Below are 17,437 nucleotides of genomic sequence, written 5' to 3'. Positions count from 1 at the left end.
AAAATAAACTAAAAATAGCTTTATTTGAAAATAACACAATTAAGTAAATTCACATTGGACGGATGCAATAATAATAAATTGATTTATAGATACTTAATAAAATTTAATACTTTAGCCTAGTTATTTACATTTCATGCTTACAATAATTCAATATAATACGTATAGGTAGGTTTTGTCAAGAATTTACAATATACCTACACACTGAAATAAAAACATATTTTCCTCATGTATAATGAAAAAATATTACAATATATTGTTGTGAAAGAGATATTTTTATTAGTTATCAAAAAATACTGGGAACTGATTGAAATAAACCAACTTTGTAAGTTTTTATTCTATTGAGCTACATTAAAAAATAATATAAATTAAAACTTAATTGTAACGGCTGTTTTTCATGTCAGTGCAAATAAATTGGTACCTCAATAGGATTTAAGGATAATAAACTGAAACTTTATTATTGTAGAGTACTGAAACAGGATAACATGAGCTGGCCAACTATATAAACAATCACATAAACAATAGTTCTACAAATGCCACATTTACAAAATTTAGAATTTTCATTAAGTCATAGCCACATATAAAGAGCACAGGCATTTGGACAGCTGCCACAAATAATACAATTTTACAACTTAACACATTAAATCAGCTCTCTGCCTTAACAACTCCAATCGTATTTCGTGTTCCCTGGCTGCCAGTCGCAGCGCATTTATACTAGAACTGGTTATGTCAACTGGTATCGACTCACTTCCAGGGGAAATAGGGGGAGAAATAGAAGGAGCAGGTGACGATCTTTCAGGAGATCTAGATGATGTCCTAGAATCGGATAGTTGAGGTTGTTCAGGGGACAGTCTTGGTGGTTCAGGTGCGGTTAGATTGGCGAATAGAGAGTGGAAGTGAGCGGGTGATGTAGCGTATAAGGGGGCTCCGAAGAGAGGCGGCCGGGATAGCGGGGGGAGGTACTGCGCTCCGAACAGCGGTGTGTTGGCGTACCTGAGGACAATAATAAAATATTACAAATAAAGCCGAAATGAGATTATATGAAAAATAAATAATAGACATGAATGTTAAATAATTTGTAAAAACACAGGTTAGTGACTTTGGACTAATAATAAGGTATCTTATTAACAATTATTGACCAAAAGTATGTGCTAATCCAGTATAATTAAAAAGTAACAATTTCATACATTTCAGGCCAGTTTTTGATGAATAAACACCCCTGACGAAAATTAATAATTGCCAATTGTTGTAATGTATCCTTAGATTAAGTATTATTGTAATGATTCTAAGAGCAATAAAGTATTAATAAATAAATAAATAAATAAATAATATGAATACATAAAAATAAAACATCTGCTCATTACCTAAACGAAACCAGTGCATTATCAAACGGCTTCCTCAAGCTGAAGCCGAGCTGTGAGAGCGGGTGCGGCGGCGGCGGGAGCGTGGTTGGCGCGGGCAACGGCTGCCCGCTGCCAAGGTACCCGCTATATGGATGCGCGTGTGGCCCCACCTTCTCTTGCTTGCGCCATTTCGCTCGCCGATTTTGGAACCACACCTGATGACAAGGCATGTGTAAAGCGACTGATCGTTGGAAAAAGTTTAAGGCCAGTTTCAGGAAGTCTCTGAAAGTCTCTAATCTCTATGCTTAAATTTTCGTGCCATGTTAAATGAAAAATAACAACGGGTCACCATGAAATTTGACTTTGTTTGCAAAGCATTAAATTTCGTAGTTTAGGTCGTAATTAGACGGAAAAAAAATATATGGCATGAAAAACTTTGCTTTTGTGCTTAGAAGACTGATTGAAGGAAATTTTTAAAAATCTCGGATTTTAATTTTTAATTGAAAATAAAACTATTGAAATAAAAATGTTTATTATTTTTATTGAGTTTTACTATCAAATTAGCTTACAGAAAAGTGGAAAATAACTTAAAAGTGCACACTTTTACTTTTTCTTTTATGTTCATAGCTACTTTCTCTCAATAAACCCCAAATATAGTCGCCCATCATGTTTTCATTGTATTGGCCTTGATAGCGTTGTTCAAAATTCATGATGTCCTGATGGAAACGTTCTCCTTGCTCTTCGGAATAGGATCCCACATTGTTTTTAAATTTATCCAAATGAGCATGCAGCATATGTACTTTGACATCCTGCAGCCCATGGCCTTAAAATTTGTAATTGGAATTTGCCTTACCTTCCAAACACCTTTTACAATATCTACAAGCAACATGTGGAGCCCATGGCTTATCTTGATTCCGTACAGGACAGTCAAAATATGCTTCATAGGCTTCACAGAGAACGTGAGATGTCTTTAGTTCATATTTCACGTCTCGAACTTTAATAAATTGACCACATATAAAACAAAATGCATCAGCATCGTATTTGCACTTTCGTGACGACATTTTAAGTTATTCTGGGCTTGTAAATAATACCTGATGGTTGTTTATCACTCGGGTGCCATCTAGCGGCACAGTGTAAACGTTAATATCCCACTCTCACCGCGCGGTTTTTTTAAAAAATTAAAATTTATGAAAAAATTGAAAAATTTATATTATTATTATAACTATCACAAAAGCAAACTTTATACCGAAAAAAGGTATTTTCTTTTCGTTTTTGTGCATTACTAACTGGAAAATAATAGTATAAACTTTAGGACAAAGAACGAAAATTTTTTTGTCGAGTCGTGTAATTTGAAGGACATATTCAGAGGTTTAAAAACTCAGAAAATAACTTTAAGATGAACTTTTATTAATGTAAGAAAAGCTTGTTGATAGGTCTTATATTTATGTAGGTATAATTAATGTTTTCAAAACGAAATGAAATAATATTTTAAAGAATTAGTTTTCCCGAATTTTGTTATGATTGGAATTCGAAAAATGATTTTTAAGACTTTGTTAATGATACCTACATCCTCGATTTAATTGCCTTAATAAATGACTTTAAGGCGTTTAGTCCCAGAAAAGATTAACAATATAATATTAATTTATACATATTTTTATGGTTAAGCCTTTAAAAAGTAATATTGAATCGAATACTGTACTGTATACTACATAACATTTTGTATGTTGCGACTTTAACGATAGTTTATATATTGGATTAAAACCAGTTGGACATCATAATCACGATAGATAGAGAAATTATAAACAGATTAATCTAGTCCCATAAAGCAATATCTTTATGGACACCGTTTAAACTCTCTTACGTGTCAACATAGTGATTAAAAACCGTTAAAATAGTTCTGCTATATAATTGAGACGTTATAAACCAATATGGCACATAATATTGCATTCTCTTCGAACGAGTACAGCGACCATGATTTCAGGCCGTAAACGGAAATTTATGGCTTTAATTATCTTTCAAACGGCCAGTTAATTACTTATCAAGAACTGAACGATTCTCCAGTTATATTGTTGGACATGTTTATTAAGTGTCATATTTCTTTACAATTTAATAATCATGGTTGTCAGTATAATCTTAAATAAACTTTTGTCACTTGAATATCTTAAGACCGAAACAATACGCTTTTGTAAACGCTTTAACATAGCAATTGCCAATTTGCTATAAATGATTTACCAAAAGCTACGTAATACTACTGGAATGTTATTGCTGAAAGTCTACAAATTCAGTTTATTGAAGAGTTAATAGTAAACGGGCATTGAACACTTAATAAATTATTATTATATGCTACTAGTACAGTATTGATCGAAACTGCACACTACTCTCATATAAAAACTAAGATCACCTTATTCATATACATTATACATTGTATACGTAATGACTTAATGAGACATTTGACTGCTCTTTAAATGGCGAATTTTCTAAGAACAAAGCGCACTTAAGTGGAAGGTATAATCATAATCGCATTTATGTGTAGGTAAAACAGAAAAACCTTGCCTTACTTTCATTATAATTATTTTAATGTCCGCTATTCGATTGTAATAGATGTGATTCACAAACCACAGTTTTCTCTGTGTTTTTATCATAAAGTCGTTAAGGTGTGCACTCAATATTATACAGTTTTAATGGGAATGTCCCTTTAATCAACGTTTAATGGGCACCTCATCACACAGTCATTAGTATGGACGTGAGAAAAATATTAACGTTTTAAACGTCTACAAATATTTTTTATTCCCTTTGTAATCGATCGTTATTGAGCTTTCTTGTATTAACGTCATAAATGAATATTGAAGTAATTTCTGTTTGGTCCGGGAGCCAGCAGCAGATTTTATGACCAAGTTCCTCTCAAGCGGTAATTAGTAAAATGCATCAAAGTATAGTATTATGAAGCCTCGTGAACGTCAGCTGGAGCTCGGTTGGGGGGAAGAGCGGTTGTAGCCTCCCGTATCAGCTGACGGTTTTTCCACCAAGATACAGCCAGCTGACATATATATTTATCCACAGTTACATATAAGCTATCATCAGGTAAATTTTTGTTTGAGAGGAAATAACGGAAAATAAATTTTTCTTTAAATTTAACTTTCATGTTCGAGACACCAGCTGACGTATAATACACCATGTTGTAACCAGCTGACTATTTTTTTTCGTTGAGATATTGGGTTAGCTACAATTTGACAAATTTTTAGCTGAGAGGAAATGAATGAATGAATGTATTTTTTTTCCTATGTGCGTGGGAGGCTACAACCGCTCACCCCCCCAACCGAGCGCCAGCTGACGTTCACGAGGCTTTATAATACTATACTCTGAGGCGTCTGACGAATTATCTCTTGAGAGGAAATAGTTAACCAAATTTGCACCTGGCTCCCTAACCATTCGTTATGAATGGGTTGTTATTTTGAATGAGTACTTGTGTATTCAGTAAAAACATTAAGTATATAATCAAGTAAGGAAGACACAATATCAATATAATATAATCTAGTTTTATGGTCCCTCCCATTTCCCCTCTTGATATATTTTAGGTAGGACAAAGTTATTTCATATCGAGTCGATAGAAAAGAGAAATCGAAGTACTTATAGGTAAGAAATATCCATTCCATGCTCTACCATTCTTATACCATATACAAAGAAGTATGTTTTTTGCGTTAATATTTCATGCTAAATGAAGTATTGTAATAAAGTATTGTATAAAAACTTCAGGTCATAAACTGATCATTGGTTAAAACACTATAACATGTTTCATATCAGAGCTGCTATCTATAAATCCAATAGAAAATAGCCAATAAATATGAACTGCATCCGCTTATATTGTCGGAATGCTAACTGCCTTTTACACCGCTATAAAAATTACTATATTAGCAAGTACAATGGCATAACAAAAACATTAACATGTCGGTAATATAGAGGCGAATCAAAGGCGGATAAAATTATTAGTTTTTACACAAATCCATATACGTCTTAAACGACTGTTACATTCGCTTGTTATTGAATTTTATCACGTGTTATGTTATTGCGTTTTTACTTTGAACAATTGAGACTATTGAGACTTTCTGGTTAAAACTTGGCCGGTTTTTAATCTGCGGTATTAAAATATTTTAAGTCAACTTATTAAATGAAAACGAATACCTATACCCAGTTTTCTTATCTGTTGCATGAATATTTAAAGTTCGCAAAGTAATTGAAATAGAAAAATTGTCCTAAAGCAATGTTCATGTTTAAAAAGTGAATATGGTGGTAATATTTTAACACTTACTTGGATTCTAGCTTCTGTAAGGCCGATTTTCAAAGCCAACTCCTCTCTATAACAAAGAAAAAATATTTAATAAACATTATATTTTTGAAATGGGCTGAAAGTAACGTAAGTTCACATTTTATGTTTACAGTTTGTATTAATCATGGTATCTAGAATAGGATTCCAAGTGAAGGTAGGTAAGTATCCAATTTTTCTAAGAACATTGTAACACCGAAGGTGTATTTAATCCGGAGCCTTAGCTTTTTTTTAATTACAACCCCGACAATGGAGCAGGAGATGATACTTGATAGTAGGTGATGGCCGCCCATAACATTTCACAGCATTAGGGAACACTGCGACCGTATTGCCGGCTTTAAGGAGGAAGAAGGCTTTTAAGATGAACCTTTGATGGTAAAGTAAATAAACTTTATAAAAATATTACTGTTTAAAATTTTCACCTAGTAAAAACATCCGGATAATGCGTCCTGCCGAACGCTTTCTCCAGTTCATCCAGCTGGTAGCTCGTGAAGGTGGTCCTGTATCTCCTCTGCTTGCGCCTGGGCAGGTCCTCGTCGTCCAGTCCGCTGCCGGAGCATGGCCGCTCAGGGTCATGGGGAGGCAGCTCGGTTAATTGTTCTGATACACCCATGGTCTGGAAGATTCGATTGGTTTAAGCGATTTTGTGATTTTTCGGTGAAAAGGGCACAGTCACAGTCTCAAATAATTTGGAAAATCCAAAAGTGCACGCCTCATAATTTTTTTTAATAAATATTTATTAATTATTATTTTTGTTTATTTAATAACAATTAAACCACATCGAATCAGACCCTGAAAAATGAAAGGGTTCTATTCCTGAGCATACTCAAGCGTAAGAGAAAAAAAAAGACTCGATTAGTAAAGTATTTCGGTCGCTATCGTGTTAACAAGAAAAAGGATCCGCACATACAGACACACGGACGTCCAAGACAGAACTTTTTTAAACTGTTTTTTAACTAGTTTAAATAACAAAAATGACATCAAAAATATCATGAACGTTAAAAATAGTGTTTTTTCTTAATATGTGTGTGTATGTATTATCTTACAAGTGCAATGTATGATACATAAAGACATTTTAAGTTTGAAAAATCAGATGTTTTGCGCGAAGTGACAGTAGTACCCACCTCAACGCTTCGCTTATGAGGCGTGCAATAATATAGGTACCTAATTATCTGGGGACGTTTAAGTTGCGTAAGTTTGGGATAGGTTAGGTTATTTAAGATTTAAGAGATAATTTAAAAGGCTATGTCACATAATATTACAGACTTAGTTTTTTAAGATAGATAAGTTGTGTAAATACCTACTGTAGTCTGTAGGTATGCATTCGTTTTTGAAATTAAATATTGGCTTGATAGACCGCAATGGAAAATTTTAATGTTTTGTTTTAATTACCTTTTTCATTTTAATTAATGCTGCAAATCGTTTGAATTTTTGATTAGGTACCTAAATTGGTGAAATGTTATAGAAACAGACTGTCCCTATTATCTACTATTTTTTTTATTAGTATGTTAATGAAAAACATTATCTAAATAGACCGTATTGAAAAAACTATTATTTAAATTATTGTAGCATGAACGTTTAAAAATTTTAAATTACCAAAATTAGTGGAATATCATAGAAATAACTGCATATCTTATAACTAGCTGCTCCGCGCGGTTTCACCCCCGTGGCTCCACCACTGTTGGTCGTAGCGTGATGATATATAGCCTATAACCTTCCTCGATAAACGGGCTATCTAACACCGAAATAATCTTTCAAATCGGACCAGTAGTTCCCGAGATTAGCGGGTTCAAACAAACAAACAAACAAACAAACTCTTCAGCTTTATAATATTAGTATTATAGATATTCGTTCTTTTTATTGGAATTGTTTCATTTTTTATTTTAATTGATATAACACATAGATAAAGTAGATATTTATCTAAAATTACCTACCCAATGAGTGGAATTTTATAGGAATACCTAAAATTCGATTTATTTTAATGGAAAATATTAATTAAATAGACCGGAATGAAATTGATTTCTTAACAATTTTTATTAATTAACCTAGTATAAACAGAGGCGGCGTAAGGCGTGGGCGACGTGGGCCACCGCCTACGGCCTCGCGGTACAAGGGGCCTCGCGCCTCAAATTTTTTTAAAGCGAGAATAAAATAAAATAAAAATAACTACGTTAAAAACAACCGACTTCAAAAACGGAAAAGCATAAAAAAAAAGATTTGATATTATTAATTACTACATATTATTTAGATGTGCTATTTACTAAAAAACTAAAAAGGTTTAATGTCGGTGCACGGGCTTAATACTAAGTGCTAATAGTCTAAGTGATAAGTTGAAAATGGCGAAAAATAGAGATAAGTCTCTGAAAAATACGTGCGATAGCTCATTTGATTCGGAATGACGTCTAGAAAAATGTATCGGAAATGTGTATTAGCACACAAAAAATTGCAAAAGTTATAAACAAATTAAGTTGCAAAAAAAAGGTATTTCGTTTTTTGTTAATAACTCCGAAATTATTAACATTTCAGAAATTTTGAAAAAAGATTCTTAAAGAGGAGGAAATTTACAACGAAAAACTCCCGACTCCCGGAATTCTATCTCCATTATTTATAATTTCAATTTAACGCTGAAAATAGGCCTCCGCGCGGCATTTTTAGGTAGCGCGCGCGGCTTCAAAACCGAGCACGTCACACTAATTATTTTTTTAAGGTATTAAATATTAATTTAAAAATTTAAAAAATGTTGTGTGGTTTTATGAAACCACGGTAAAAGTGAAACTGTTCGAACGGTTCCGAACACTGCTTTGTGTAGCGCATGTCGCGTGACGGTCTGGTCGCTGTCGTGATACACGCGACATGCGCTACACAGACCAAAAAGTTTGAGACGATGTAATAAAAGTTTCACTTTAAAAAATTATGGTGTATTCCGAACACTTCAAAGAATTTGCTCCCGTTGGAAATTTTACTTAAAGTTAATTTTTCAACAAATTAGACAAATGTTAACTAACGCAATTTTTTCGAACTTCCGTCCTTATTGCACATTAAAAAATGTTTAAATAATTGTCGTAATAATTTTTTAACTTGAACGAAAAATATTGGATTTCTAGTTTTTTGTTCAAGTTAAAAAAATATTATAAACAAAGTATTAAAATTAATTTTGCACGCCTCATAAGCGAAGCGTTGAGGTGGGTACTACTGTCACTTCGCGCAAAACATCTGATTTTTCAAACTTAAAATGTCTTTATGTATCATACATTGCACTTGTAAGATAATACATACACACACATATTAAGAAAAAACACTATTTTTAACGTTCATGATATTTTTGATGTCATTTTTGTTATTTAAACTAGTTAAAAAACAGTTTAAAAAAGTTCTGTCTTGGACGTCCGTGTGTCTGTATGTGCGGATCCTTTTTCTTGTTAACACGATAGCGACCGGAATACTTTACTAATCGAGTCTTTTTTTTTCTCTTACGCTTGAGTATGCTCAGGAATAGAACCCTTTCATTTTTCAGGGTCTGATTCGATGTGGTTTAATTGTTATTAAATAAATAAAAATAATAATTAATAAATATTTATTAAAAAAAAAATTATGAGGCGTGCACTTTTGGATTTTCCAAATTATTTTTAAACTTTTATGGCGCGATCTTGTTAAGTATATTTATTATTTATATGAAGGGAAAAATTTATACGAAAATTATTTAAACATTTTTTAATGTGCAATAAGGATGGAAGTTCGAAAAAATTGCGTTAGTTAACATTTGTCTAATTTGTTGAAAAATTAAGTTTAAGTAAAATTTCCAACGGGAGCAAATTCTTTGAAGTGTTCGGAATACACCATAATTTTTTTAAATTTTTAAATTAATATTTAATACCTTAAAAAAATAATTAGTGTGACGTGCTCAGTTTTGAAGCCGCGCGCGCTACCTAAAAATGCCGCGCGGAGGCCTATTTTCAGCGTTAAATTAAAATTATAAATAATGGAGATAGAATTCTGGGAGTCGGGAGTTTTTCGTTGGAAATTTCCTACTCTTTAAGAATCTTTTTTCAAAATTTCTGAAATGTTAATAATTTCGGAGTTATTAACAAAAAACGAAATACCTTATTTTTGCAACTTAATTTGTTTACAACTTTTGCAATTTTTTGTGTGCTAATAGGTACACATTTCCGATACATTTTTCTAGACGTCATTCCGAATCAAATGAGCTATCGCACGTATTTTTAAGAGACTTATCTCTATTTTTCGCCATTTTCAACTTATCACTTAGACTATTAGTGCTTGGCACCGATTTCAAACCTATTTAATAAATAGCACATCTGAATAATATGTAGTAATTAATAATATCAAATCTTTTAATTTTTTGCTTTTCCGTTTTTGAAGTCGGTTGTTCTTAACGTAGTTATTTTTAAAATAAAAAACTACATACTGGGCCTATCCGAATAAAATTTTTATGGGACCAAATCGACAACATTCTGCATCAAACAAAAAAAGAATCACGTAAATCGGTTCAGAACCCTCGGAGTAATCGGTGTACATACATACAAAAAAATATACCGGCCGAATTGATAACCTCCTCTTTTTTTTTTGAAGTCGGTTAAAAAAGATATAAATCAATTTTGTTGTGAAACATAGTTTCTTGGTCTGGCAACATTTGCTGCCGACCGACCAGAGTTCCAATGCCTTAATAAATTAAAAAAAAACAACCTGAGTGCTTACTACTTTCTTGACTAGGAAGACAACCAATCAAATCAAAGTACGCAATAAAAACTTGGCAGTGTTGTTTTTATTATTTTATAAAATCCGTCTTCAGGTCGCCATAGAACAGGGCCTCGCGAAATCTGTCTTGCCCACATCAAATTTAGGTCTTGCCCCGCCACTGAGTATAAACATTTAAATTGAAAAAATATCTAAATTAGTAAAATACTACAAATTATAATTCTTCCTTCATTGTTCTAAGACAATTATTGAACATTGTTTTTGTTCTAGGAAAGCTTCTTTCAAGCGTTGCATATTTTCCAATTGGTGTATAATGCACGTTTTAACTTTAATTTACCGATGACTGGTCACAATAAGACGGTAATAGACTAAATTCTATCAAGTGTTACGACACCTGTCGACGCAGCCATCTGTCGATACAAATTAACTTACCTATACTTTGTAAAATAAATGTTTTTGAGCACTAAAAAGGAATTGTTTCATTAAGTCTGTGTCTTGTTTTAATCTAGTACTTATATATATTACTTTGTAATGCATGTGAATTTCAATAAAATTTATTGTTGTGGATAATTTGTAAATGTATTGCTGTTTTTTAATATCTTATTTATTTATATAGATACCTATTCGATTAATGTATACCTACTGAGGTATATAGGTAATAAATCATAGGTTGTTTTTCACCGACTTACTAATAAACTTCTTGTTTTTAATATTTATAATTATTAATCACTTATAAAATTGCATTGCGCTGTTATTTGACTGCATAATTTTGTTTTTGGATTGCATATATTGTCTACAATGTATCGTCTACATTAAAAACAACGAATTGCGTGTGTTCTGTTCAATTTAACTATATTAGCATTAAAACCGGTACAACAAAAAATCATACGAAACAAAAACAGCAGTATCGAAGTTACCAGCCGTGATAAAAACTTGATTAAATTAAATAAAGTAATCAAGAAGTGTGTTTTGCCGGTTGGCTGGTTACATTTCTCATTTGCGTATTGGTCATTGATCCAATGTATCGAATGTCCTACTTCCTACTGACACAATAGTCTCCTGCAGTTGGCTAGTCTGAATCGAGATTGGTATTAAATCTGGTCAAAGGGACTTTTACTGTTATTATCTTTCTTTGTAAACTGACAAAACTTGATCCCCTTGAGGACGGTTATTGATATACAAATGCAAAATTATGAACACCAAAAAATGGTAATCATGTCACTATCATATTATTTAGCAAATTATTCAAATCTATTTCTGACCTACACTTGAAGACCAAAAAATCTATCTTTATATAGTCATTTCCTCAAACAAAACAAGTAAAACACTATAATGACATTTTTTTTTCAACAAAGTTGCGTAGAGTTCGTTTCCCTTGCCCGTACCGCTCCATTAACCAACTTTCCTTTGACAAAATCAATTAATTTCCGAAACTAACAATTAAAACTTAATTAAAATTGTAGGCATAGTTTAGATTAACTTATAATTACTAAACCATAAAGGCTATTTTGTTCACAAAGTACTACCAACCTATTATGAAAATAACATTTTTTGTTTTTATTATAATGGCTTTCTTTCTTATTTACCTATTGCTTATTTTAACAGGCAATTAGTTTGTTTATATAAGAAGTATCTATTCTTTGTCTTTTAAAAGAATGAGCATAATTATTATAACCCAATTAAAGGTGCTTTTGTAGAGTTGATATGTTTTTTTATTTATAAATTAATGAGTTTGGAAATTGTAATTTATTGTTTGAGTGTGACCCTCTGTTTCTATACTAAGTATGTACTTCTTAAGAACAGGATAAAGTGAAACGTCCTCGTTCGAATCCTGCTAAGCATTTACGGACGGTTAAAAAAGGTCTTGGTCTAACAGAACGGAAGGCTGATAACATCTTACATGCTTACGAAGAAAACGATCAGCGCATCGAATGTGAAATGCTTTTCTTAGAAATCTTGAGGAGAAGAGGAACTTTACGTTATAATTGGTAGAAAACAACATCCTATTTAAATAAAGGTTATCTAAAATGTAATGCCTTAGATACAACTTTGACTTCTGACTTAGCCTATAAGAAGATATTGACTATTGATACTTACAAACGTTCAAAATCTAAAGCACCTAGAGATCAAAAGATCTTCAGCATCTAAAGATTTGAATAGTACCATACTATTGTTCATCATTACCAGATATTTAAAAAAAAGTTGTTAATTCTAATTCCTAACGTATTTGCGAAAAGTCGAGAAAGTTCGAAAAATGTCCAGAGGAACCGCAAAAAGTTCTTAGATACGGAAAAATTCGCGCTAGCTAATTATGAGCAAATACGATACGTATTATCAGACAGGTTAATTTGAATTGTGCCATAAAGTTAATAACATTTTCAAGTAATTAATAATTTATTCAGATACAAGAGCCGTGCAGTTAGCGTTTTGCAATTAACTCCTAAGTCATAAATATTCGCCAACGTACAGACGTACATACTTCATTTCATACACGATTGCGCTTCAGAATTAAAAATAATGTCATGTGTTGGAAGTTGAAAAATTTATGTCTGGAACTTTGTGTATTTACCCAAATTTCTTAAGTCTTTGAAAAATATCAGATACCTAAGTTTAATAGAAATTGGCTTAATCTTTGCACGTGGAAATCGACCAAATTTTGGCTAAATAATAAATCTAGGATGATGTTAATCATAGATGTAAATATTATAGATAATTCAAATAAAATATCAGAAAATACTTTAAAAGCGCTTAGAATCTGCGGACCTACTTTCTTACCACTAGATACATAAAAAAGCTAATGCATACCTACTTAAACAAGGAATTATACTTCCGAGATAGAGAATAATCAGAAGCTTAAAAAATTTAAATCATGATTAAAACAACAAAAAACAAAATCTTCTTTACTCTACACCAATCTTAAATGCAAAAATTCCAGTTAAAAAAGCTCAGAACCAAACAAATTACGTTTTATGTTAATATAGAGCTGATTAATTCTAACATTGGAACTTTACTAGCTTTAAAAATGCGTAGAATAATGCGATTACTCATGCGTTAGTTATTTTATAGTATTTGTTGATACGCACGGCGCCTTCCCGGATTATACTTTATGTTCGTTCGTCCATTAGTCCGGAACAGATTATCAAATGTTTTGTCACCAGGCTCGTGACACATGAGTTATATCCCGTCTGAAAGTTTTAATGGTAAAGGTTCGGCTACTATTTTTAATTTATCATCATCAAACTAAGGTACCTACTTTGTCTTATGAATATTGGTAGTAAAATCTGAATTGCCGTTGGAATGTTTGGAAAGTACAATAAAACTGAATTACATGTGAATATCGTTCTTGGAGTTCAATGCCTTTGTTAAAAAAATACTTCGGAAAGTCGACAATGTAAATTTAACAAAAATATGTCAAATGCAAAATACCAATTAAATCGGCAATTATAAAATGGCATACCTACTTATTAAATGCGACAGTATTTTTCCTATTATTTACCTAAGTAATTACATACGATATTCCTTGGTACAGGAAACATTTGTTTTATCAATTTAGCAGACACGAATTAATAAAATTAACATATTAATAATATGTAATTATACGAAGGCAATGGAAATTGAACCCTAAGTAAAGGTCGTGTTATCAGCTAAGAGACAGGCATCAGTCACGGGTGACTCATCCACTTTCAGCTTATCTAAAGGTTTCAAATAATCCGAAACACCATTAACACCCGTCCTTACTAATGGACAAAAACATTTAATCCCTGAATTCTAAGAGTGCAAAAAGATTATATCGAGGAAAATATTATAAGTTTTAAACATGTTTTTCTTCAAGACAAAAAGATATGCAAACATAATACATATTAACCATGATGATCCCATTATAATCGGACCTAATACAATAATTGAAACAACATCGAATGCAGAACCCCACAAAATTGTATCAGATTACCAGATCAAATCAAACTTTAATATTACATTCAAAATTACGCCAATCATTAGCTGATATTAATCTCATACAAATCTACCCTAATTTCATCATCGAATAAATGAAACAAAAAATTTGATCACAATTAAAAATCGAGATATAAATCGTTCTGTAACCGACTTTCCTATTAAACACACCGCTAGTAGCCCAGAGTAGCGTGTAATGAGAAATCAGAATGTTAATTAAGATCTAATTAAGTCTAATACAATCAATGCTGCTCGCGTTCCGGAGGCTTCCGCAAGTCATCCAGTGGTTATCTAAACCAGCGCTACGAGACCCTTGACCTTCACGTATCTCTTTAAACAAAATCCAACCTATGCAACAACTGGATACATATACAGGGGCCACGCAAGCTGGTAACTTTAATCGAATTGAGATCGGCCAACCCTTTAGTAAAAAATTGGTTAGAATCACTCATTCGGGGAGCTATTGTGGTGCGAGAACTCAATTTAGTACACATTGTATTGTAAAACTACGTGAGATTGGTGTAAATAGTAATAAAGATATCACGTCGTATTAAAGGGAGATAAGTGAGATGTGTTATTTAATTTGAGATATAAAATCATAATTATTTTATTATCATTTTAATACAATTATATTATTACAATGACTATTCAAATTTTTTCATTATCGTGTGAAATAAAGTATACATTTTTCCTGTCTACCTATCAGTTAATTATCGCCAGCTATTATAATGGATAATAGCTGCCTTATCTTTGTCAAAATATTATCTAACTCCAGTGACTGTTTGTAAGGTGTCGCCTACACGGTTTTCTCCAGCAATAAAATATTTATTATCCAATATATCTACTGAAGCGTAAAATACAAATGTGTATTGTACATATTTATAAATAGATTTAACAGCGAGATGAATACTTACGTGGCTCAATAAAAGTCTAATAAAAAGGAGACCACTACAATGGCTCGATCTTTGTTGTTGACCCATACAGTAATCTAAAGAGCATTTATAGACCCCGAGATATGGACACAACGTACGGAGCTGAACATAATACAAGCTATAAACAAAATTAACAACACAAGGAACCCCGCTGATTTCAATTTTGGGTCTGACATCGGCCCTAATTCAATAAAGCAATAAAATTCACCTAATTATGCAAATGCTTTTAAAATATCGAATATTATACCTTTTCTGACTACAAAAATTATGATGGGTGCCGTCAAGTTAGCGTTGATTAATGGAAGCCGGTTCTTCCGTAATCAAAATAATGTCATTATAAAATTTAATTGTTGTTTATAATTAGAATAACTGCGGGGGGTTTGACGTAGTGTGTACTTAATATATTACCAATAAAATAATCTTAATTCATAATAATACGATACATATTTTACACCTTTTACCATAAATGGTTTGCCTAATATTTAAGAAATATATGAAATGATAGGTATTTCCTAAATAATATCTACAAAAATAAATTAAGAAAATATTACATCTACTTAAATTTTATAAATCAAGGACATGACCCCGACATGAATTTACAATCAAATGATTGATTACATGTGCGCCATTAATTAAAAGATAAAAATAATCGATAAAAATTTTATAGGATAAAATGAAATAATCCCCATACAAAAATAATAAATTAATGAAATAAACTATTTGATATTTTTGATAGTATTTAAATATCATAGTTATTAAAATAAAAATAAAAAATTAATAAAAAAAATTAACAATTATTAAAAAAATATTACTTATTACTCACATTAAATCACTTAAAATCAGCAGCAACAACTTAGTCCGCAATCAACAATTTATAAAATAAGTTCACACAACCTAAATAGGTGCGTCACAATTTACATGACACGTTACGAACACAACAAATTAATAAACTATGACACACCAACGCCTTCAATCGACTGGTTATGAATAAAGCGACTTGACTGCGATCACCTACGCACGAGTCAAAAATGAAGAATAAAAAATGTATCGGGCCCAAGCTCCGCCTTGCGGTACGCCCGACCAATAGCCGCGCTCAAATACATTGACAGTCGCGAGGGTGGGCTCGAATCGTTTGATACCAGTCCCAAGTTCGATACTGCTAATTGACTTTATCAACAAACTGACTTTACTGGCCACGGTCACGATATATGCGTTTGTCTGCCGCGTCGAAAGCCTAACTGCTACCCACTAGCAATGAAATTAAGTATCTACCAAGATTTTCTTGTAGCTTAATTTTTTGATGCAATAATTTTCACAGAGTCTTCAACAATCATTATAAAATGAATTAACCTATTATAAAATTAAAAATCTGTGTTCGACAAATTTTCGAACATTTTTTTGGACATATCTAATTATAAAATGAATGAGAAATATTATTTTAACTACATAGCAGTCATTGCTAATCATGTAAAAAAGAACAAGCAAATTACGCAAGTAATAACATATGAATAATAAACCGAGATAAAACTCTTGCTGTAAATTATACTAAACATTTCCCGCGCTCGCTCGAATTAGTCCGTATTTAATTTTGGGAAAATGTAAAAATAAACGTTTTTATTTGTGTAAATAACACAATAAAACCGTGGCCGTTATTAGGGGCACGATACAGCGCAAATTACAGAGATACGATCTTCGTCGCTGTAATTGTTATTTTGTGTCGTTAGTCGTCGATTGTGTAAATTCAGTTAGGGCATACATTTGTTCAATTCAATATATTATTATCAGAGTTCTGTTGGTAGAGTGTTGTTTTAATATTTGTTGGCAGTTACGTTTGTTAGGTTTAACAGATACCTAGGTAGTTCTGCATAAATGAATAATAATTCATAAAATATAATTGTCTTTATCAATCTACAAATTTGTACATTTAAACGAAATATTTTGAGTAAGCACCTACTGGCACCCTCTTTACAGTTCAAACATAATATAAATTCGAATACTGTATAGCTCCCTTACCAAATCTATCTCTTCTCCTTTTCTGGTTTAAACGTACACACAAATGACTTTTTGTTACATTAACATTTTCTCAAATTCATAATCAGACGGAACCCAAAACTTTTTCCCGCCTCTTAACTTGACACAAATTTCACCGCGCCGGAAACGGACGCGTTAGGGAAAAA

At 32.0% G+C, this 17,437-nt stretch overlaps 1 protein-coding gene across 1 annotated transcript; it reads right to left on the bottom strand.

The window, feature by feature from the left end:
• Positions 1–349: 349 nt before the first annotated feature.
• Positions 350–16,265, bottom strand: LOC149910651 (homeobox protein aristaless-like). Its single transcript, XM_090108236.1, has 5 exons — positions 16,084–16,265; positions 6,084–6,277; positions 5,647–5,692; positions 1,362–1,555; positions 350–990 (listed from the first exon to the last, which is right to left on the bottom strand). The coding sequence occupies exons 2-5, from the start codon at positions 6,272–6,274 to the stop codon at positions 630–632; spliced, it is 792 nt and encodes a 263-aa protein (XP_089964362.1). The 5' UTR covers positions 6,275–6,277; positions 16,084–16,265; the 3' UTR covers positions 350–629.
• Positions 16,266–17,437: the final 1,172 nt, after the last annotated feature.

Source organism: Colias eurytheme, chromosome 2, assembly GCF_061535395.1.
Source record: "Colias eurytheme isolate Ceu_HAF_F1 chromosome 2, ilColEury1 Martin Lab GWU primary, whole genome shotgun sequence".
NCBI classification, from domain to species: Eukaryota; Metazoa; Arthropoda; class Insecta; order Lepidoptera; family Pieridae; genus Colias; species Colias eurytheme.
The sequence above is the reverse complement of the archived record's forward strand: the minus strand, read 5'-3'. Positions and strand labels throughout refer to the sequence as shown.

What these genes read in the sequence shown, in the direction of transcription:
- LOC149910651 (XM_090108236.1), bottom strand. Translation starts at nt 6,274, where the DNA reads ATGGGTGTATCAGAACAATTAACCGAGCTGCCTCCCCATGACCCTGAG. An exon ending in TATCCGGATGTTTTTACTAG is followed by an intron (nt 5,693 to 6,083) that starts GTGAAAATTTTA and finishes TCTTTGTTATAG; the next exon opens with AGAGGAGTTGGCTTTGAAAA. An exon ending in TTACAGAAGCTAGAATCCAA is followed by an intron (nt 1,556 to 5,646) that starts GTAAGTGTTAAA and finishes CCTTGTCATCAG; the next exon opens with GTGTGGTTCCAAAATCGGCG.